The 25,357-nt window shown below is 36.1% G+C and overlaps 1 protein-coding gene across 4 annotated transcripts in view; it reads left to right on the top strand.

Moving 5' to 3' along the window:
- LOC131065714 (uncharacterized) overlaps positions 1-25,357 on the top strand; it is a 109,293-nt gene that overhangs the window by 23,257 nt on the left and 60,679 nt on the right. For all 4 annotated transcript variants that reach the window (XM_058000311.2, XM_058000307.2, XM_058000310.2 and 1 more), the window contains 8 exons: positions 13,442-13,546; positions 13,826-13,909; positions 14,078-14,193; positions 16,196-16,297; positions 16,527-16,640; positions 16,748-16,804; positions 17,153-17,219; positions 17,379-17,432. In XM_058000311.2, coding sequence (XP_057856294.2) covers positions 13,442-13,546; positions 13,826-13,909; positions 14,078-14,193; positions 16,196-16,297; positions 16,527-16,640; positions 16,748-16,804; positions 17,153-17,219; positions 17,379-17,432 — 699 coding nt within the window. The remainder of the gene's footprint in view (positions 1-13,441; positions 13,547-13,825; positions 13,910-14,077; positions 14,194-16,195; positions 16,298-16,526; positions 16,641-16,747; positions 16,805-17,152; positions 17,220-17,378; positions 17,433-25,357) is intronic.

Below are 25,357 nucleotides of genomic sequence, written 5' to 3'. Positions count from 1 at the left end.
GTTATTCAAGTGACTTACTTTATTAAAAAAGCAACTTAATATTATTTTATTATTACATAGAAAAGTTGTTTCTTCTGGTATAGGATTGGGTATGGGTACGAGGTTTTCGTATGCCAGCACAACAAATTTTATTCCTGGGTATGGTTGTAATATATATATATATATATATATTATAATAATAATGACATTTGAATCTTTGATGGTATGATACTACATCATTGATCAATGATATTATGATTGTCATAAAGATAATTGACTAAGTTGTTAGTTTTGTTTCCACTCGACCCCTTATTGTAATCAAGTTTCTAATGTGACAAGAGATATCAATAAAAAGTGGGGGTTGGGAGTGGAGATCCTAATGGAGTTGAAGAGCGAAATTCCTAATGGGGGTTTGGGGGCAACACGCCTAGTGGAGTTGAGGGGTAGTACCCCGCGTGGGGTCCAGAGGTGGTGCCCTTGGTGTGTTCCATGTTGCAATAGAGGGTAGGGTCAATGGATAGAGTCCCTACCACCAAACCCAAATTAAAGCCTTTGAAACCACACAAACCTTAATGATTTCACAATTTTATCACTTAACAATGAAATTAAGTAGTTTGCATTTATTCTTCTGAGAAAAAAGCCCAACTACCTTTCAAAATGCAAAAATGGCATAGGAAGAACAAGTTTGTGTGGAATAGGGTTGTGTTTGTTAAACAACAAACATAAAGGTGTGTTTAGGGTTTAGGGTGATTTTAAAGGTTGTTTTAATTTTTTTAAGTGTTTTAAAAATTGTTTTTTCATAGTTTTCTGGGTGTTTTAATTATTTATGCATAGGAGCGGTGTACCCATAGGGAACTCAAGGCGACAGGGATGCTTCCAACCCACTCTTGGGATGCTTGTGTGTTGCTCCCAAATTGTTAAAAAGTTAGGTCCAATAAAGTGTTTTTTAAAGGGCTTGAAGTGATGTTAAAATGCATCATTAGGCATGGGGTACAAAGTGATGTTATCTTAAAAGTTTCTTCTAGAAATTTCTTTTTGAGGGAAAAGGAGGAAACAAAAAGAAAAAAACGAAAATAATATTTTATTTCCTCAAAAGTATCTATAAAAGAAAGGTTTGTGCAAAGGAGGATTAGTTTGGTTGATTATTAAAAATCTATTTTCTTGACAATGAACACACATTCTTATTTTCTGACCTAGGTTGAAACCCTTTTAGCAAAGAATGGTTTTGAGGACCAAAACCCTCCTACCCATTTGAGTAATTCCATTTAGGGGTTACTAGTGTGCTGCAAAGATTGGATTTGGGGATGAAAACCCTCATATCCATTTGAGTGATTCTATTCAGGGGTCACTAGAGCGTTGGATGTTGTAGTTTTCAGTTTGGTAGAAGCGGAATTTTTGTATTTATTAATTGCAAAGTATCTTCAGTTTCTATAAGTTGTCTCTTTGGTATGTGGAATTTTTAAGTTAAGGATTTTGGTCTTGAATCAGTTTCTAGATTTGAATTTAATTTTATCAATTACTTTGGGAAAATGTTAATCATTGTTAATATTAAGGTTTGCAAGTTACAAACTCCTATGTGGGCATGGTTATAGGGTAAATCTTAGTGTTTTAGAATTAATGACGTTTGTTGCATGTTATGAAGACCTTGGTATAAACTATTCACATGGGAATGGCTCTTGGTGGGATCCATTCATATGCTAGGCTTGGTTGCATATCACTATTGGAGTATTGATTGGCTACAAACTTGATTGCTCCGTTTTGATAATGACTATGCAATTTTTAAGTAGGGGCACCTTTTTGAGTTTAATTGCGCTCATATCTGAAGATGATTTTCTTTATTAATGTAGGTCATGACTTATTTTATCTAGACTCAACACTTGGGATTCAGGAATCAGGCCAAAATGTTGGCATATCAATCTTAGAATGATTATTTCATTTATTTCTTTCGTGTCACCATGCGAGATTGTAAAGGAATCGTTGAAATGCTATTAATACAGATTGCTGATTTTATATGCTGATTTTAATACAGATTACTAATTTAATATGCTGATTTTATTATTGGTTGTGCTGGGAGTGATTACTATAGTAAGTCACACTTGCTCCAGACTTGTGTGTACCCCTTTAATGTTAGAACCATTGTATTCTTTTGGTGGCATTCAGGATTGTAATCATCAGTTGTTCATTTCTAGTTATAGGAATGTAGTTCTAGGTAGATTCCATATATTTTTAGTCCATCATTTTCAATGTTGTTGAGTAGCCACTTGGGGTTTCAGTTAGTGGTATATCACGCAGATGATCTACAATATTTTACATCAAACGTGTCAATTAGTCTGATGTTGGCTTTGTTACTTTGGTTGGATAGATACATTAGGTATTATCACTTCTTCATTCTACTCAGAGTATATCTTAGCCGTAGCATTAATATCTTTTCTGTTTTCTATATTGACATAATTGATTGCTCCTATCATCTCAGCCAATATTATTGGTTTATTGTAAAAATGAGGTGGTGCTCCACTAGTCAGAATAGACTTCTTTCAGTTTGGGTGGCAATTTTGCCAAGACACTAGATAGTTTTATTTTAGGTGTGCATTCCTTTAGATTGTGGGGCTTGCCAGATAGTGTCCCAATTACCGTATGCTCTTCCCTTGCCCACATTTGTATATGAGTGATTAGAAAGTGAAGGGTTTGCATTTTCATAATCCTAGTCGTCATATGCTCTCACCTTGCCCACGTTGGGGTTTGGGTGATCAAAGTGAACGAGTTTATTGCATTTCATCAAATAGTTGCGAAATTTCAAAAAATTAGTTGGGGACATTACAATTGTTTTAGAGTTGGTGATCTTGTCAAATATTTAATAAGCTAACCATTTGATGTAGAGTTTACGACATGTTAAAAAATGATAGAAAAATTAGAGAAGAAAAAATCATGAGAGAAAGAAAAAAGATAGATTCTTTGCTTGAATCTTGCAGACGAAGTCAGAAAGAATTGGAAAATACTATGAGAGAATTCATGGCAAATTTAAATCAAAACAAGAGTCCTTCAGCAATTAATTGGTCTGTGATTAGTTCCTCTCCCAATCTTTTTAAGCCTAGGTTTTAATAGAAGAAAAGAATATAGATGTTGTTCAACTGGAACTGATAAAAATACAGAAGAAAAAGGAAATGTACGAACTTCAAGCCCCCAAGATCCTTGAGATTTCAAAGGAGGTCTAATGATCTCAAAGCTGAAGTTCCTTTTGATGATTTCTTAGAGATACTAGGTGATTGGTATCCAAACAAAAGAGATGAGTTGGAGATGAAGAAAGTGTACTCAAAGGAAGAAGAAAGGCCAGTGCTAGAGTCCTCATTGCCATGGAACAGATTTTGTTCTAAGAGACCTTCCCGTAGCCAACAAAAGAAGGGCTCTCCAATTGCAAGTAAGGAAGATGATATCAATAATAAAATTTGAAGTCATAAATGTTGCTTCTCATTTAAAGAACAGTGGGAGCCAAGCCACAAATGTCTAGGGAAAAGACAAGTGCACTATAGGGATGTGTTGTCAGATGAAGAGTCAAAGAATTCTAATATAGAGCTGGAAAGGGAGATTATGGAATCAGAAAAAGTGATAGTTACACCTTAGCCACAACTTTAAGAAGAGGTAGAAGTTGTGAAACATGTGCTGAAGAAAGAAAAGATACCAACATCAGAGATACTAGAAGCTATCGTGGAGCTTGAGCTAAAGATTCAAGACCACTTCAAGTAGCCAAAAAATAAGAGGAAGTAAGCTTTGGAGGAATCTACCATACAAGTGGTCGGTAGGGATCTTTTTTTAGAAAAAAAGATATCTCATAGACTTCAAAAATTGAGTGCCACAATGAAGTCAAGGAAAAAAAAATTCTTGTTGAATGCACAAGTGAGAAAGATGATCCTATTCAGAACACTATCACTAATCTTCCAAAGATAGAATCCATGCCATATAAGGGTGATTTGCAGGATAGTTATCAAAATGAAAGTGGGAAGAATCTTTTGAGTCATTAGAGTGTTGGTATTGATCTATTAGAAGCCTCAAAAAAAGGATGATAAGCACTTGGAGCGTTATGGTGAGGGATGTTCAAATTCAAAAAACTTACTAGATTGACATTTAGATAGATTCTATTGACATTTAGATACATTCAACTTGAAATACACAAGGAAAAGCGACATATTAATCTGACTTGGCACGATTGACGTTTGACACGGCACACAAATCTGACTTGTCCAGATACATACACTCAACCAAGAAACTTGAATGCAACCAAAAAATATTGACATCAATGACAAAATTCTCCCCAGATCGTTGGACAAAAGACCTCATATGGTTGCTAGTTTCATAATTGAAAGACAATCCCTAGTTGATTGGAATGGTTGTACTTAGGAATCATCATTTTTATTCAGAGTTTAAAGTTTTGAGGTTTCAGAAATAAAGAAATTTACAAGTGTTTTGGATTTGCATGTTTGACATTTGCAGAGTTTCTTATATATTTTCAAGCGATTTGGAGTTTCTTTTGTTGGTTGTACAGTTTTGGAGGTTTGATGATGCCATAGCTGGCCATATCATTCATATCTTGTAGGAAAGGTTGTGAAAGGGCTCAAAAATCTTTGGAGGTTGTGTTTATTGTTCTCCTCATGGTTGGGTGACTCCCTTAACGTGGTTTTCTAGATTGCCACTGCATTCCTAGGTGCCATTCAATGTTGGTTGAAGGCAACTAGGCCTTGTTTGTAATTTCAAAGCATTTTGGTGTTGCACTAACGGAGGTATGAGGAGATATTATATGTTTCATGTTGGCCACCCCTGCTACCAATGTTTTGTCACTACTGGATATGACTGAAATCACCTTTTAGACTTGCAGCTGTTAATTTTCTTGTCATTTAGGAACCCTTGGAGAGTATCGAGCATGTGTGGAGTTGTTGAGGGCACTTGATAAAATGCTCAATGCAATTTGAAAAGCTTATATTACTAATTCAGATCTGCTGAATGTTGTTTCAGAAACCTACAATACCATTAGTAGAGATGGGTGCCTTTTAAAGTTGTTTTGATACTGCTAAGTATATACCCTACTATTTGACTTTGTTTGGAGGTCACTTGGTTGCATAGTACGAGTTTTGGAAGGCTTAAGGGGTGGTTTCGACCTACAACAGTGTTGTTTCAGACCTCCTATCACTCAAACAATCATATCAAACCTGTTTGCTTTCATTTAAAAAAGTTTGGAGGGTGTTGGAGGTTTTATTGTTGATGTTGATTGGGTTTGAGAACCTTTGGGTGTGTTGGTTGTGAGTTTGGAAGATAGCTAGCTGAATGATTATCCTTAGCTGTCCTGTTCATTACAGCAATTTTTACTCTATTTTCAGGCTTATATGCACCCTTCCAGACCATCTATTCAAGGTACATCATTCTTGTGTTTAGTTGGGAATTGGATTAATGTTTTTTAGCATTGTGGAGAAGTGATTATACCAGAGTTGCATGTATCTATTTTGTATCAGGTCTTTGTATAAATTTTGTTATCAATATCAATGCTAATGACATTAGTTTATCATCATTTGGAATGCTTATGATCAAGTTTATATTTGCAAAAATTTAAAATAAAAATACAAGGTGGTCATTACAATGTTGTCAGAGCTAGTTTTCCTGCCAGCCCTTTGTGGGTTATGTTGCTCAGTCTTTTTCTATACTCGTGTAATAATGAAGTTCTCTGTCACTCATAAGGAATACTGCAGCTGCACAACTGGTTATTGATCCTTTTTTAGAAGAGAAAAAATTGCAAGGGGATTTTCCTAGTGACATTGACATTTCTGCACATTCCACAAACCATAGTCCACTTAGTATCATGGCTGGCTGAGATAAGGGACAAGCTAGTTCAGTTAGTCCAAACACTTTGCTAGAGAGGAAATTTGATGCAATGCTTGACAGGATGTCATGGATGTTACCAAAGTTGAATCAAGGTATGCCACAGATTACTTAAATGTAGAGTGGTGAAACAAGTTCCACAAACCAGCAAAATACTAATGGATGTACTGCTGTGGCAGTATCAGGGCCTGTTCCTAGACTACTTCAACCCAATTTTAAACATAGAGAGGAGTTATAGGTTTTTCTTGAATTTCAGGTTGCTTTGGTAGATGAGGTAATGGTCGCCTATATGGAGAATGCTACATTACCAGATGGGATTCAAGATCTTTTCTCTTTAGACCAGTTTTTGAATCAAAGGAAAAAGATGTAATGTCCCCTTCTTCTTAGCACTCTTGGAGGACTTATTAGCCCATTTAATTCCTATACGCTAGAGTTGTGATTAAGGGAATTAATTAATTTATCTATCTAATATTATCCCTCAAAAGTAAATGAAAAGAGCAATATTATTTAATTAATTTGATAAAGTACTAAAGTGACTCTAATGTTAGGTGAAAATTTTACAAAGTCACTTTATTATTTTTGGTCCCTCAAGTTCAAATCTAAACAAAAGGAGGGAAAAACAAGATTTAAGAAGGAAGATGAAAGATCCTCTCTAGTCGCATAAAAGGGAAGTTTAGGCTTCAATTGTATCATGCTTGGTTATTTTCTCATTTTGATCTAGAGAGCTTTTAGAGGCTTGTGCCTAGGACAAAGCTCTTAACTTGCTGGTTTTGGTAGTGAAACAATCTACCTTAGTTAGCTTCTTGGAAATATCACTTCTAATGTTTCACAGTGCACCTGCTAAGAATTTACAATTTTGTGTAGTCTCGTTTACTGACAAAATTGCAAAGCCCTTGGAATACATTGATTATTATTTGAGCCTTTGAGGTTATCATTTTGAATGAATAATATTATGGTAGCAAAGCAATGGTCAATTAATTTAACTCATCAAACAATATTATGGCTAGTCCATCCTTCCAAGTATTTCTATCTCCAAGAGATAAAAGGCTTCCCATTACTCTTCTCTAGTGTCTTAGAGGGTGTGGCACATTTGCTGGTGTTAAGCACCACCATGACCCAAATTCTAAACGACATGGGCATGCTTCTTGTCATAATATTCTTGTTAAAAGTGCAACTATAAAATGGAGTTGAGCTCACTCTTTGATATTATCATACATATTAAAAGGGAGTTTTCTTAGAAAAAAAAGTTTGTTGTTTGGGGAGCGGATGGGTTGAATATTTTTTGTGTTGGTAATTACTGAAGGAGTATTCATTGACCAAATGTAGCACACATCCTTGTTGTGAAATCAAGTATGCTCAAGTTAGCACATAAGATTGCTTTGGATCATTCTTTTGAACTCATTAACTGTTTGAAGATGCCATTTCTATAAGATTTCATCTTGAAGTTTTGCAATCTTAGTGTTGTTCCTTACTTCCTGGTAGAGTTCAGAGCCACCAAACCTTTTTTTGATTTAACTCATATTTCGTATTTCAGTCTAACTAATAAAAATCAAATATGCAGAGTACAGTTGCAGGACGTTTCAGTTCAATTATCAAAATATCCAATTTAGTTTCATAACAAGGGTAACAGAGCCACTTTTTTCATTTGCACCCAACAAAATTATAGACTTAAGAGTGTTATAAGGAATATATCGTAGACCTGATGAATTTTGTCTTTTGATAGAAGTAGAAACTAAATATAGAGATTACCTTACATTAATATATTATATATAAAAACTACATGACTTTGAGGTAAACTCCTAGTTCGGCCAAGAAGATTATTATCCTAGATTCTCAATAGAAGAAAGTGGTGTCTATGCTGAAAAGTAGTCAAGAAATATGCGGGCCATGTTAAAGAGTATAATGATCTACTCTGCTAGGTGCCAGTTTGTGTGCCTAATAGTCTTAGAGAGTTTTTTTGTAATGAGCAAATAACAAAAAACATTCTATTGAATTAACAAGGATTTTTTCATTGCATAAACAAAATGATAGTGGGATCACAATCAAGTCACAAGTTGATTAGGTAGTTGGTTTGGGAAGGGTTTGTGGAATCATTTACAGCACCTTATACTTGTCTTAGGAAAAAAATATAAACAAAGGCTGCAGAGTTAGATGCTTATTTTGTTGGAAAGCGAAGCAGGGTTTTCCTAAAAAATAAATGCAAAAGGTTCTGAGGTCATGTTTTTCTGGAGGCACCTTGATACGTTCAATCACAAAGAAGTACATCATCTGAAGAGAATTTGAATACGTTGCAGCTGATTTCTGGGTTTCTTAGGATGACTCATTGAAATAGTCATAGGAATGTACATTTTTCTTTTCAAAGTAGAATCTTTCCAATATAAGTGCTATTATGGTGAATCTTCATACAAATATGAAATATCTTATTTCTAACAAATTTCTGTACTCAAATGCTTACTCAACCCTAGGTAGATTTTTCAGCTTTCATTGGTAACTTACAATTGGGTGGTATTACTCCAAAATTTGGCAATTTTGCCTGGACAAATAAAGGGCTGGTTTCATCTATATTGCCAAAAGCATTGTTGTATTGCATAAACAAAATGATACTGGGGTTCTCGATCAAGTCACAAGTTGATTAAGTAGATGGTTTGGGAGGGGTTTGTGGAATTATTTACAGCACCTTTTACTTGGCTCAGAAATAAAGTATAACAAAGGCTGCAGAGATGGATGCTTATTTTGGCTAAGAAAAAAATGCAGAGGTTCAAGGTCATGTTTTTCTGGAGATATCTTGATACATTCAATCACAAAGAAGTACATCATCTGAAGAGAATTTGAATATGTTGCAGCTTATTTCTGGGTTTCCTAGGATGACTCATTGAAAGAGTCACAGGAATGGACATTTTGCTTTTCAAAGTAGAACCTTTCCAAAATAACTGCTGTTATGATGAACCTTCATATGAAATATCGTATTCAACAAATTTCTGTACTCAAATGCCTACTCAATCCTACGTAGATTTTCCAGCTTTCATTGGTAACATATAATTGGGTGATATCACTCCAAAATTTGGCAATATCACCTGGACAAAAAAAGGGCTGGTTTCAGCTATACTGCAGAAAGGATGGATCATTTCCTGCATTCTCAAAGTTGGCTTAACATGAATGTTTAACACCTTGGAAAGTAAATGCTTTCCCTGGCTGGTTGGAACCATTATCCTATCTTCTTGAAGATTCTTGGAGGCTTCCCTCTAGCTAGATTCACCTTCCAATTTGAAATCATGTGCCATAAAATAAATGAAAGGGCAATGATAATAAAAATTCCTACCAAAGCCACTAGGATGATGATTGCAGTGTGGCCACTAGAAAATCTAATTCTTATTATCGAAATCATAAATAGCTTCTATAATTTATGAACTCACTAGAATTTTAGTTTCTTAGTTTGAGGTTGAACCCAACTCTGCCATATCCTATTTAAAACTATCATGACTAGACACAACCAATCTTCACTTTTTAAAGAATTCAGTTGACCTCAAATGTCTTCCCTTGAGGATTCAGTTGACCTTAAATGTGGAGCTCAAATAAAGTAGGCACTACTAAGAAAGAGTTTATGCATTGTCTATTGGCCATGGATCATAAGGCTTATGCATATGTTCTCATCACTAGTAATAGAGAAGAACAAATTAAATGTTAGAATATCCCTTCATTTGATACCATTAAAAAGAGATCAACAAGGAAACTTCTATGTATAGATAAGAGTGAAAAATATTGCAGAAAGGTACATGAAACATTTTTCTAAATCACTTTATTTCTGCTATTATTGCACACTTATATGGAGAGAAGTCACCATGTGTGCATGCAATAAATTGGTTCCCATTGAGAATAATCTGTATTCTATTTGTTGCCCTGACACCATTTTGTTGGTGGGTCTGGTGGGATTCTCCTTTGATGCCAAAAATGAAATCATCCTGATTCTGATTGGATCAATCTTCTTCATTGTTGTTTCCATTTCTCTGGCCTATGTATATTGTCCCTTTTGTAGTTCCATTGTTTAACTCTGTTATTCCCAGCTGTGAGGATGTTTTCTTTGCATTTTCCTCCTTCAAGTTGACTTTGGTGTCCCATTCAAATCTGTGCTCCTGAGATTTAAGGTGGTTTATTTCATATTTCTTTGATCAGTTTAATATCCTTCCTCTGACGAAATAAATTTTTCTTTTAAGTGTGGTAATACAAGTTGCCACTTCATTGATTATTGTATGCTTAAATTGGGTTGTAATAATGAGTACAAGTTGTGCTCCTAACTAACCTTCTTTGAGATTTTATCTTCGTGACCTTCTATAGTAATGCTCTTTTACCAATCCCAAAGGGGTACTTTGTGATGTCCCCAAACAAGACTCCATCAAGTATTGTTAATATTGAGAAAGCTCCTTGTGTTATCTTTATTACTGATAATAGACTTCAAAATATAATGAAGGAAAAATGATTAAGATCAAGTATAGTGTCAATATCATCATCTCATGATGGGCAAGTTAGACAGCTGTATGTCTATGATTGGTGAATGTACGCAGCTATTACAGTCCCATACACATACTATGGACAACATTGACAATAAGATATTCATGAAACCGTCTTCATAATCAGACAGAGATTATATTAACATCAACTTCACGATCAGACTCTCCTGGTCGACAGCGTATACACTGCAATGATAACATTAATGAACTGCCCTTTGGAATCTTTTTGAGGACACCGTGTTTTGCAATATGGCCAAAGGTATATGTATTGGCCAGTTTATTTACAGCAACCTTAAAGTGATAGAAACTTCCTTAATGATGTTGCCGACTTCCTCAACCTAGGATGCCGACTCATATGTTTATAACAAAAGAGACTTCAGAAGTCTTTGTTGTTTAGAACAAACAATAAGCAATCAAGCAAATATTTCGCGGCAATCATATTTAGTTTGGCATTACAATTAATTAATTCGGTGACTATAGAGCTGACCCAATAATATATCATCTCTTCATTATTTTCAAAGCAGTTCAATTCTGAACACCAATATGGCTTATATGGAGTTGAAGCTAGCATGGACTTCCTTCTACCATCACGGCACTGTGTGTTTCTATATGGAGTGATTAACAAAGAACAGCAATTAGTCAACGCTTAAAACAAATAATCATTAAGCACTATGTTTGTCTTCATGCGATATGATTATGGAGAGACACATCTCTTTGATTCTCAAATGATGCAACCATTCGCTCTTGTGAGATACAAAAGGGAGATCGAACTCATTCTATCAAATACGATGGGAAACTTATTCCTTACCAATCCATTTTGGATCTGTAGAGCATCTGCCTATTTGGCATGTAATTGGTTTATATATATCTTGTGTTTATCATTCTGGAAGAGCCATTCATATATTACAGAACAGTTAGCAGCAATAAATGACAACATTGATCTATGTGATAAACAATTTACCAGTAATATTATCCAACCATTCCATCATGGAGGATTTGGATTGGATACTTTGTTCCGCAGGTGAAGTGCTCGGGGAGCATTAGATAGCCACATGAAGAAGGAGGTCATCCACCTGACCACAAGGCAAAGGATGCATGCACAACAGTAAATGGACAGAGACAACATCAAAGGAGGTTGCATGATTCCATACTGTTTGATCAGGAATAGCAATTGGAATAGAACTTAAGCTTTTCCATGCCCAATCCATAATTATTCAATCACATGGTTATAAGTCCTCATTCAGAAACAGCAATCATTAAGGATCAGATATTTTAATTATTCAGAAATGAAATACTAATACAGCCAAGTAAAAGGCCATAGATGTAGGAGTAGATTGAATCACAATCAGAAATATTATCCAACATTACCCCAAGAAGCAAAAGGACTAAATCAGATATAGCGATCCGGCAGGGCGCACCGGCCTACGCTCACACGTGGGCCGAGTGCACCCTGGTGCATGTTCGGGGCGCCTCGGGTGCACGCTCGATGTTGCCCTGGTGCACCAAGGCGCCCGGTTTGCCCTGGGTGTGCACCTTGCGCGCACCTTGGCCAGGGTGGGCACCTCGGTGCGCACACCTCAACACCCACCCTCACACCCACCTTGGCCAGGGTGGGCACCTCGATGCGCACACCTCAACACCCACCCTCACACCCACCTTGGGCCGGGTGTCGGGTGCCCACTCGACCTAGCCTACGTGCGTGCACCAGGGCCCGGGCATCGGGTGCGCACCCGACCTGGCCTCGGTGTGCGCCCACCCTAGCGAAGTGCGCACTGGCCAGGGTGTACCCCGAGTGCACCTTGATGCATCGCCCTGACGCACAGCGACCCGACTGCACCGCGGTGCATGCACAACGCCTCGGATGCACCGGGGTGCGCGCACACATGGGCCTGGAGCACCATGGTCCACGTTTGAGGCGCCTTGGGTGCACGCTCAATATTGCCCCGGTGCACCCGGACATGCGGTATCGGTGCACCTTGGCGTGCGCCCTCATGCACGCATCGTGTGCCCCGGTGCACGCTCGAGGCGCCCCCGATGAGAACGCCAACAGGCTAAACCTTATAGTAAAAAATATCGGGAAGCCCGCCCACCTTGGCCAACGTGCGTGCCTCGACCGAGCGTGCATTGGCCGAGGTGCACACCGAATTCACCTGGGTGCACGCACAGCACCTCGGGCGCACTAGGGTGTGTGCACAACGCCCCGGTTGCACCCTGGTGTGTGCTCGGGGCACCTCGGGTGCGTGCTCGATGTGTCGCCCCAGCGCACCCGAGCTCGCGGTGTCGATGCACATTAGGGCGCGCACCGCGCCCTGGCCTGCCCCCGACGAGAGGCATTGCCTATCTACATTCAAACACATAACCCTAACATGGATTTCATATATTTGTTAATCCTTTAGATTCAAAACTCAACATTCATATCAACCTGTATTATTTCAGAGTTTTATACCAGATGTGGATTTACAATATTATTATTAATTATATTCTACTACTTTGAAGAGTGACTGATGTTAAGCAAGTCAAGTTAGGGTTGGTTCTTTAAAGAAGTTGTAAATATTCCTATCAAGTTGAAGCTAAAACTAAAGTAACGGAAAGGGGACATTACATACTTATTAACTTACATGATTACTTGTGTGCTTCCAATTGCTAACTAGTTTAAAGTGTGGAGCATTCAAGGCATTTATATCTATTTAAAATATAATTTAGGCTTTCTCATTCCTAATATTTTGAATGTACATACTAACCTGTAGGTTTTAACTTTGAAGCCACTTAGTTATGAGACTTTGCACAAGCATGTGGTGGGAAGCTATTATATTTTACTTTGTAATGAACAAATGAAATTTAAATGGGTGGAGCTGCCTTGTTATGAACATTTCAGTTTATTTAAAATTCAATGTATTGATGTTCATTTTTTTTTCCTATTCTTATTTATCAAATCCTTTCCAATTTGCATATTTGTTGCACCCTTGAACTGTTGAAGCAAAATTCTTACCTAATCATCTTTGGTTAATGTATCTTATGTTTCATGGAAATTCATTATGTTCACGCAGTGAGTTTATATTTCATATGCTTTTTCCTATGACACTTTTGCATTATAGATATTTGTGGAATCAAATCCTCATGGAGCAGAGACACTACCTCCTGGAATCGTTGTGCGCGAGACAGATCTATACCCCCGTAGGTTATGGGGTAAGCCTAGTGAGGTGCACTCTTGCTTTAAATCTCAGATTTTAAAATTCAACGGAATGATGCTATGAAGTATTTTCGAATGTAATAATTGTCTAGACTCTAAATAATCTACACATGATAAGAAAGAACATGGCTATTTGATATATGTTGTTAAAATATGTTTTTATAATTACATTTTCCCTTTCTAAATTTTTTTTTTATTAATTTTTATCATTCAATATGCATCCTCTTCATTAGTTAATTTGAGTTGATTTTGATTTTTAAAATATTTTGTTATGGACTGAAATCTGCAGGATTTGCCATTTAAACCAAAATATTTGGTAGCATTCACAGTTGGCATTAGACAAAAGTATATTGTTAATGACATGGTTTCAAAGGTGTGTAAACATGGAATTTGTTTATCATGGGCATTCCATAGTCTGCCATTTTTGTTTGGTCGTAGAAGTCAGTATTTTGACATAATTGTAAATTTGTAAGCATATGGATGCATTCTGAACATGTATGATGAATTTAATGCTCTTATTTTTTGACATCTTAATTATCAGTTCTCAGAAAAATTCTCAGTTATATTATTCCATTATGATGGAATAACAACAGAGTGGGATCAATTTGAATGGTCTCGACATGCAATTCATGTCAGCACAAAAAAGCAAACAAAATGGTAGGAAGCTTTGATCTTTCTCTGTATTTTACATGTAAACCAAAATCAATATACTTTTGCATTGCGATTCTGTTATGGATTCAACCTTTATAATTGTTTTTTATAATATCCTGCATTTATAATTTTATATTGGAAGTAAAATTTAGTACATCTTTTCATAGTAATCTTTAGCAATTTTTAGGTAAGTACTTCTTGTATCATATCATATTGTGTTATTTCTTGGATGGAATTTAACAAATCTCTGAAAATGTTGATTGGTATTGTCCTTGAGATAGGTTAGTCATATTAAGGAGTTGCAATTTCAAGCATTCCTAGTGATATTTTGGGCAGAAAATTTTTCCTTTCATGGTTTCAATAAACAAATTTTATATAGGATGTTGCCTCAGGATACTTACAAAGGTATCAAAACCTTTATAATAGCTTTGTAATCATATTATGTATACTTGTCCTTTGATTTTAAGACGATGTAGGTGATCCATAATATATTCTTTGTCTAAGGAAATTAGATGATAATACCTTTGGCTAAAGTGAGAAGATATTAATTTGTCTAATATATACATAGAACTTATGATTCTGTTGTAAAGATCTCATCTAAATGAGTACATAATGACAAAACTCAGAAATACCCAGAAAAACTACAGCAATAAATACTATGTATTTTTATATTTAAAAATTTATTCAAAATTCAAATACACACATACACAACTTGAAATTCACCAGTTTCATACAAATTACAAATCTTAACATGCTAATAATGTCCATGCGAATCTGAACACTACTGAAATGTTGGAGTTGTGCCGAATTTTTATCTACTCCTTTGGGGTTTCTCTTCCCAAGATGGCCTAGCTACCATGCTTGAAAGGTTTTGTCTCCAAATGCCACTAGCTGCTGTGACAGTGTCACGAGTTTGAGAATGAAGTTGAATTTTGTTTTCAAATTTCTGAAGTGCATTCTCTTGTCCTTCCAATGCTTCCTATAATCCATGCTTACCTTTTCTTCTGCATTCCTTAATCCTAGGCAATCCAGTCCTCAGACAATGGCAGTTTAACTAAAAAGTCCATTGCTCAATCCATGTCAATTAACTGACAAATCCGTCCTTTTTATTTCCTTATTTTTAGAGGTCTTCTACTTTCATGCATATCTCAATTTTATTATCTCTTTTCAGGATGTATTTCCATTTATGATTTACTTTCTACTTTCCTATATGTTTTAGAAGACAAGAAATAATAGTTAAATGTCAAACTAAGATAAAATGCCTAATCTTATCAACTTTACTTTGATGGGAGTTGAGATCTTTGTGGAAATATAGATATTTTATGAAAAAAATAGTGTACTTGTAGCATAATTACTGTAGTCTTCTTTTCATGTACTGCATAAAAAATAATCTACATTACTATTTAGTTCTGCAACTGTACTTTTATTTTTCTGGAATGCTTGCCTTTACAAGACCTCAAATTTGAGAGGCATGCTAGGTAGTTACATAAATATTAGTATTCCACTTTGTAATTCTCTTTAAGAAATTTATGTTTCATGATCCTGGAAAGGAAAAACATGTGAAAAAAAAATCTATTTGAATTCTTGTTGAGGTTTCATTTCTTGAATTTATGAATCTAGGTTACTTTTATAACCTGCAAATATATTACTAAAGGTAATTCCAGAGTTGCAAGTTATCTTCATTAGTCAAAGATCAGTCATAATGAATTTGGAATATTGTTATGCATGATTAATATATGTATAGGGTCACGTGTTCATGAATTTTATTATTTCAACCAAATAAAAAATGAAAAATCTGTTTATTTAACTGCATTTTGTTTTGTGTATTCCCAAGTAAACGACACGTTGCATTCCAAGTCTTTCTTCATATTTCTGGTTTCTTATTTTCAAATAAAAAATAGCTGTTTCTTTGATAGTATTTTATTCCTGTGTATTCTCAAATGAAATGCATGGCAAATTCCAAGATTTTCTACATATTTTCAGTAAATCATGTTATTATATACTATAGGTGGTTTGCAAAAAGATTTCTTCATCCAGATATTGTGGCACCGTACGAATACATATTTATTTGGGACGAGGACCTAGGACTTGAGCATTTTGATGCAGAAAAGTAAGTTAACCCTTGTGGATTTAGTGGTAAAATTAATAAATGCCAAATGAGTCATACTTTGCATTCTCTAAGTATATATATTTTGGTCCCATATGTTATATTTTCATCATTTACCTTTGAACATTTGTGATTACTTGTCATGATCATGACAGTTAATTTGTTTTGATCTATTCGTTACTACTCTTCATATGGATTTACCCTAATTTCTTTGGATTCTTTTAATATTTAGATACTTAGAACTTGTAAGGAAGCATAGTTTGGAGATATCACAGCCTGGTTTAAAGCCAAATAATGCTTTGGTATGGAATATGACTAAAAGGAGGACAGATGTGGAAGTGCATACGTAAGATGTTCCTGAAATTTTTTCTTTATTATAAGTTGTTTCCATTTTTTATTGTTATTTTTGTTTCTCATGTTTTTTTATTTAATACCATTGAATGATTTGAACAGGAATGCAGAGGAGAGACCTGGCTTATGCCGTGATCCACAATTACCACCATGTGCAGGGTATGGTTTATTTTGGTAGTGCAGACATATTTATCAATGGATTATGTTTGCAAAAGTCATATCATCTCCATTGGGATGTGGGTCTAGTGGTTGATATGGAGCATTGTCATGCAAATGACCAAGGTTCAAACTCCAGCAGTTTACAAGCTTAATGTCTGCTTGAACTGGAGTTTGATCTGCTGCTCCTTGATGCATTAAATAAAAAAAGTAATTATCAAGAATTTTTTCTTGGGAAAATTACCTGCTTGAATACTGTACCAATTATCTCTCTTTCTTTATTTTCTTAACAAGTAAATACTATATAGTAATATTGATTTAATGAATGACCATAACCTATATTCCATTCAGGTTTGTGGAAATAATGGCTCCTGTATTTTCTCGGAAGGCTTGGCGGTGTGTTTGGCATATGATTCAGGTAATTTAGTGAACTTCCAAATATAAGGACATTGGCTAGGCTCTTCTTAGAACCTAATAATTTCTCAATTTGAGAAATAATTTATGCCCAAATTTTTGGAATTTCGCTTCTTGAAAATAGATAGAATTTGAAGTCTCTAATAAATATCTGCAATTACAGAATGATCTGGTGCACGGATGGGGTTTAGATCTTTCTTTACAGAGGTGTGCAGAGGTATGTATCCAAAATATTCTAATTTCTCTATTCACTCTTCCTTCTCAAAATACTGTGTACAATTTGAAAGAGAATGACTATAACCTACCAAAATTAATTCAAAGGGAGTGACTACAATTCAGAAAAATTGTATTTTGTTTCACATCCTGCTAGAATTATACGTTTTTGATGGCACTGCTATCTAAAGGAATTGACTACTGCCAATTACCTACATCTGACAACGATGGTTGAAACATGGGTCAATGAGTTTGACTAAAAAACTAGACGGTTGAACCCTTATAGCAATATCATAGTTTGACTTACTGTGGAAAATGGCTCCTACTTATCAATTGATGAGCTAAAGGGGCTCTATAATGAATGCTTCATAAGGCACAACACTTGCTGAAGGTTTTGCAAATGGGGTTGCAAGCTAAGTGGGTTTAACCTTGGAGGGAACTTCGTGGTTAAGCGCGCTTGAGTTGGAGTAGTACTAGGATGGGTGACCTCCCGGGAAGTCCCAATGCTTCACCCCTGTGAGCATCACCTAGATCAATGAGTGCTAAGTGGACCATTCATTCTCATGAGAGATGGGTTCTTGTGAACCACTACTCATGAAACATGGGTCAATGAGTTTGACTCAAAAACTACACTGTTGAACCTTGATAGCAATATCATAGAAAAAAGACCCATAAGAGTACTTGGGGGAGGGAGGCTTTTGGGAGAACCCAGTAACATATGTTGAGATCAAGTGCTTGGGAAGGACCCTAGATAAATCTGGTGGGGTATCGGCCTTGGAACGAACCCAAAAGGGTACTTGGGGCAGGGGGGGTTTCAGGAGAACCCAGTAACATAGGTTAGAAATCTGTGTATATATCATTCATAGTTAGCAAGACATAGAGTTTGGTAATGGTACAAGAGATGGAGATGAGTAATTATATGCCATTTTCAAGAACATTGTGGAAAAAAATTATGTAGAAAACTAATTATACAATAGACATGTAACTCTAAAGGATACAAGACAATAAAATGCTGCAAATAAAAAAAATTAATTTTATTGAAATAGATGTCAGTGAAAGCAAGATTAATTATATTGATATTTAATAATCAACATCATGATACAAAAAAATATTTTAGATCATAATCCCTAAGAGATGGTAGATAGACGCTGCCAGGGGAATGCCATTATTTAAAAAAAAAACAATACAAGGGTCCTTGGAGATGACTATATTCAATCGATTGCTGAAACTCAATGCATTTACACATTTTAAGCCTTATTATGTTATGTCCCCTTTTATTTGACCTAGAATATAATTACATGATTACAATTAACTTGTCAAAAAATAAATAAATTAAAAGATGACTAGTTTCAATTATTTAAAAAGGTTATAAAAATAATTAATTAATTAAATATTAAACAGTCTTATGCATTTTCAGGATTATTCGTATTTAATTAATTAAGTGTTGAACCATAATCATTTAATAAAGTATTTAAGAGGGTCACTTTATTAGTAAGAAAACAAAATAAATGAAATATTATAACGTCACTTATGAGAAGCTTAATATTTAAAAGTGATTTTTATAATTTATATTCTGATAAGTTCCAAGAGGGCTTTATAAGGAGATTTGAGAGCTCATATGATTTATTCTTGGTTTTGATATTTTCTCTTGGAGAGCTTTGAGAGCTTTTGGCCTTTGGTTCAGCAAGCCTGAGGGCAAAATCCCTTGAGTTTCCTTTTGTTTGGTTGATTGGATGAAAACCCGTTTTAGCCAACCTTGGTGGATTCATCCAGTATTTGCAGATTGATGTGGAATTACAAGGATTTGTTTGCAGTTGCCGACATCAGTGGTCTCCGGTATAAATTTATTAAGATTTGTAGTAAAAAGTATATGTGCTGTGTGTGTGTGTGGTGAAGGGAAGAAATTATATAAAACTTATTTTAAGTAGCTGGCTTTACCAGCCGTACACTTTTCAACCACTAAATAACCTACCGTACATTTTATGTGAGCTGGTCATGCTAATGAAAAGGTATCAAATAAATGTTTTGGGGCATTAAAGCCTCGCAAGCACTAATTGCAGCCTGAATACATGCTGCCACACTCCTCTTTTGAGTGCCATACTAAATGGGGACAGCCATACATTTGTAAAGCGGAGTTGAAGATGCAGATTGGATGTTGATTATTTACACTGAGAGACTTGTCATTGGTCAATGCAGCCTTTGAAAGCTTAAACATGCCTATCGTAGCATCCAAAAGGAGTTACAACTATTGTAGAATCTGTCGTACAAGTTTGGGACTACTATTTATCATGTGGAAGGGTGCCGCACAGCTCTAGTATGAGGAGTGAGTGCTGATGTGGATGTTTGACCAAATAACAGCAGATTGTCAAGCACGTCAAGCAGCTCAAGCAAGTCAACCATTTGGAATATTAAATATTGATGATTTAGTTAATAATATTATTACTGATGTAATTTCTGCGTGTATGTACTTTGTATCCATAGTGAATAGAGTAGAAGGAAGAATTGTCAATGAAATATATAATGCAATAACTTTGCATTTTTGACATAAATTTCAATATTTTAATCTCTGGATTTCAAGCTTATGATCATATTCCTCAAACAAAATGTCTGTGAGTGAAAATCAGAAAATTTGCATGTATGTTAATAATATATGGGTACGGGATGTTATAATGGTATCTGAGCCAAAATTCTTGCCAATGCCAGCCTGTTGGGAAGTTAAGCTTTGTTTCAGATATTTAATTTCAAACCAGAATTTTCAATAGTTGTTTTTTCAAGTATTTAGTGACTAAATCACGGAAGTCATAAATTCAACAAACTTTTGGTTGGAAGCTTTCAGACAAATTCATGCTGAAATTGAAAGGAAGTTGAAAATCATGAAGCCACTCGTGGAAAAGGATGATAGAAATAGGCTTATTATAGCTAGTGCTTCTAAAAAGTGTCAAATGAAGGAAGAGTAGTGTTATCACAAAAGATTGCACCCTTGCTAAGCTATCAACTCAGCAACCTTGTGAAACATAGAAACAACCCTGAAGTGTGGGACCTTGCGCAAAGGGGTTGAATCTCCGGAGAAGGCCAACTTCCTTCTCAATCCAAGTCTAGGTGTTGAACCAACGCAACACTCCAAATTCTACTTTAAACCTATCCTAACAGCTTGCAGAGGAAAAGGGAAGAAGGAAATGCTAAAATGAAAGGAGGTGATGCACCAAGATAAGAGATGTTTCTCTCCCCACCAAGAAATGACACAAAGAATATGCACAAACTTCAGTTGCATGAATGACCCCGAATGCATGTATCGAGGTTTGAATTTGTTGAGTGCCGAAGGGGAGAAGGATTCCCACAAGTCACACTCAGAAACAAGTTAACACAGCATATACATGAGAAAAAGATACAAAACATACACTTATAATGTAGGTAAGGAAACATACACAATATGTATAAGTTGAAGAGAAGCAAGAATGATAATTTCAATTCATTTTCAGGCCAATGGCAAAACTTACACTTGCAGATATGAAAGTTTTAAAACTCAGACTCGCCACAGACTCGACAAACCAAAAATTTGGACTCAGACTCGGACTCGTGAAAGACTCGCAAAAGACTTGGCAAAACAAAAAAACCGTAGTTTTACAAAAAGACAAAGAAATTAATGCATTTAGAGAACATAAGAGCCATAATTGAAACATTACACATGTCATATGATCTACAAACGCGCGATATTTGAAATTTCATCATTCATACTCATAGTTTCAACTCTAAAATGTATAATAGCAGCATGAGTTTATAAATGTTTACAAAATTACATATAATGATATGTCCAACTCCAAATGTGAAAAACAACAATGAACAAACTAAAGAGAAGACTACAAACTAATGAAAAAGTCCAGTGTTCCACCGGCGTTGGGGACAGGGGGACGGGGGGACCAAGGGCCTAAGTTTGGGGACAACAGGGGGACGGTGGCAAGGGGTTGGCGGGGTGGTGGTGCTGATATAGTTGTACATATACATATAGTACTTGAAAAACTAGTTTTGAAAAGATGTATGACAGTATAATAGTATAAGAATTACATTTCAAATGAAACTATAGGAAATTTGAAATACTAAATCTAAATACCAAGATTTCTTCAATGCTAATTATGTTGTTATATGGAGCCTAATCAGACTCGGAGGTTAAATTTTCCCTACTTCCATCAGCGCAGTTTCCCCCTATATTTTTCGACGGGGTTTTGGGGGCAGTGCCCCCAAGTTGGGGTCAAGGGGCATCGCCCCTTGCACGCTCCCTGTAAATACTTTTATTATTTTATAAAGGCATCAAGTGTTATTTTTCTATTGGCCCACGTCCAATTAGAGTTACCCCTTAACCCCCAAAAAAGTCTACGAGACGTGGCCAAAAAGGGGGGGACGCATCCCCGTGGAACACTGTGAAAAACAACCCTTTAAGAGATATTTCACTCCCTCAGTTATGACAAATGAAGGCAAAAACATAAAAATAAACTCACTTTTAAAGCTTCAATGAAATTTTTTTGGGTCGCACAAATCCATCTGAAAGACTCGTGAGTCTGTGCAAAAGACTCGCGAGTCTTTCTGATGGACTCGCCAGGACTCGCAAGTCCTTGGCGAGTCGACTCGTGGCGAGTCCACAAGTCTTAAAACTATGGCAGAAATGCAAGAAAATATACAAATTTCAAAAGAACTGAAAGAGCAAAGAGTAGCTCAAGCTAGCAGGGAGAGAACCTTGTACAATGAGGCTTAATAATCTATATATAGCAAACTGGTCGCAGAGGAGAAACCAATGGTCAAGGAGAGGAAGCCTTGACCCTGGCGTGCACAGAGGAATGTCAGTCAGGGAAGGCAGGGAGGTGAATAGACTTGACATGGCGTGCATGCAAGCAACTTGGCCAAACCCTAACAAGGTAATCACAAGAAGAAAAGTACTTCTAGAAAGTGGATTGTCTGACATTCCAAAGATAGAGAATGCAATTCTGACATGAAGGCCATCAAGTAACCATAAATAAGCATGGCCCTGGACTCCACTTGATGGAAACCCTGTAAAACCATTAAATGCACCCCTATATCTCCATGAATGAAAGTAGACAAGTCGCAGGGGTTGGTGGAGCATTAAGAGCCTTGAGTGTTGATCACGTCATCTGGAAGTGTTGCAAGTCATCGGAAAAGGCTTGGAACCTGGGGGTTTTGAGATTCCTTGGTCATGAGGAAAAAGGCTTGGAACCTGGGGGTTCCGAGATTCTGGGGTCATGAGGAAAAGGCTTGGAATCTGGGGGTTCCGGGTTCATGAGGAAAAGGCTTGGAACCTGGAAGTTCCGAGATTCTAAGGTCATGAGGAAAAGGTTTGGAACGTGGTTCCCGACAAGACAACACTTAACACCTCATGACCATTGGCTTTGTCCTTGATCAACTGGGGTAGCACTGGTCCATTGAACATATCTTTGATCGATTCTCACTAATGGACCAAGGATGTCATAAAATGACGAAGTAGCATTTCAACACAGGTTTACTTTAGTTGGGTGATAATTTGAAAAAAGACGTTGACCTTGAGGAAGAAATGTGATGCATCTCCAAGTGAGGTGTACATGAGTCTCTATGTTGGTATTGTAGAGATTGTTATTGACAATCCATACGAAGGGATGGACTCTCTTGGTGATAATTGTGTTGACCATAATGCTGACCCACCATTCACACACAAGGATTGCAAGGCATCAACTAGTAAGCTAGCTGATTGTGATGGTGAAATGGTCCCTACAAATGAAGGCAAATCAGTTTGTTGTATGATAGGCAAAGTCAATGTAATGAATGGCTAAGAAGAGCCAAGGAAGTGAAGATGATAGCTTCTCAAGCAAAATACCTACAAAAAATTAAGGATAAGATTGCTCACATGGACCATCAAATGCAAGTGGTTCGGCAACAAATTCTCAAAGATTGGGAGGTGGCATTCTAGAATGATATAAATGAAAGGTATACAAATGATAAAGTTGATGAGATCACTAGTTCTTTTTCTGAAAAAGAGAAAATGGAGAAAGAGATTGTCAAATTGCTCTGTCAGACATTTCAGTGGAGGAGCATGCTCATGTTGAGCCTGCTGAAAATTTCAGTGCTTTCATGCCATCTCTTCAGGAAGATTACAAGGAAACATGGAAAGAGGAATTTGGTCCCGAAGGTATTGTTGCTTCTACAGATGAGGATGAAGCTAATTCTTCATGTGCATCTGCAAATGGAGAGAAGTACATTGGTCTTCATGATAGTGCTAAGACTGAAGTATATGCTGATTTGGAGTTCACTAAATCAGCAACTAATTAGGGTATGATATATTTGATGACTCATTAATTGAGCATAGAGTTGTCATGACTTCAATGCAAGAATTTGGCAAAGGTAATGATAGTGAGGTAGCTGATTTTGAAAATTATGCTAAGGATTGAAAATCAGAAATTTTCTTGTGTGATGCTGGTTATGATCAAGGATCTAGTGCATTGCAAGATTTGAAGGGTCAGTTGTTGGTTACTAAGAAAACGTTGTTCAAGCCTTAACTTATTTTGATAGCATACACAAGTTTATTGAATAATGAATACCTCCTTTGGATAGCTCAACATGAATAGAGACAAAAGGGTTTAATGGTTGGTATCACTATCAGGTCTACAAACAATCAAACATGCTTTAGAAGTAAGAAAATCAGATTATTTGCATTTGCTTTCAGACAAAGACCATGCCATCAAATTTCTAGGTAAGACTTATACAGAGCTTTCACAGAGGAGAAAGAAATTGACAAGCTTAATCTTGAGTTAAGTTTATCTTACTTTTCTCTCTAGAAAGGAAGAAACCAATCCTGTTGCAGCCACAGTGGAGGAACAAGAAGGTGATACAAGAACTATGGAGGTTGAACAAATGATTGAAGGAATTTGTAATGTCCCCATTTTTGCACCTTCCTAAGCATCAATTATTTTCAGAGGTTAGCTTATTATCAGTGGTCCCCGTAGGCTAATGTGGTGATTAGGGGGACCTTAGAGGGTAATTCAGGGTTCTTTAGCTGACACTTTGGTGTCTTTTCCAATGTTCTCCAGCTCAGTTCATCACTTGGTTCATGCATTTGTCTTCTAGGGATCATTTAGAGCTATTTGTTAGACACTATATTTAGTAAGTCACTTGGATGTTGGGGTCCATACTTACTATATATAGTAAGTCACTAGGGATGATCAAAGGTACTATGGTTATCCGTGGGAAGTTGGTAGAATCAGTTTTTGGTTTGATGTTTGGCAATTAATTAAGTTTAATAATTCAATTTGATTAATTAATGTCATGTCCCCAGGATGAATGTATCAGACATATTTACATATAATGATGTATATCCTAATTTCTGTTATTAATGGGAATATATGTTTCTGTTAATAATATCCAAAAACACTAAATGATAATTAATTTATTATTAAATGAAATCAATTATTAATTATTTAATGGTTAAATGTTCAATTCATATAATCATGTATCAAATCGTGGCGGTTATATTATGATGGTAACTAATAAGTTCATTAAGTGTATGTGACAAAGGGGCGCACTGGGCGTGTACATTTTCTGATGGTTGCGACCCAAATCAATTGCCCATCTGGAAGGGACGTGATCCAGAAAACAAGTCACGTCTCTCCTAAGACGTGACTCTTAATCAATGGTCGAAAGTATAAAAAGATCAGGCGTTTAGTTTAGGAGGACACACGAGAAAAAAGAAAAAAAGGCAATAATCAGGTATGGTCGCATACTCAGAAACTATATAAGAATAAAGCCTAACTATGACATGAAGTATCTAATTCGAATCCTATTAAGACCAGCATAATACAATATCAATGTGAATAGGTTCTAATATAAGAAAATACGGATAATTCAGATTGTTCCTTGTTTCAGTAAGAAGTTCTTTAATTATCTATTTGGGTT

This window comes from Cryptomeria japonica, chromosome 7 (assembly GCF_030272615.1).
Source record: "Cryptomeria japonica chromosome 7, Sugi_1.0, whole genome shotgun sequence".
Taxonomy (NCBI): domain Eukaryota; kingdom Viridiplantae; phylum Streptophyta; class Pinopsida; order Cupressales; family Cupressaceae; genus Cryptomeria; species Cryptomeria japonica.
This window is presented reverse-complemented; position numbering and strand designations above follow the sequence as displayed.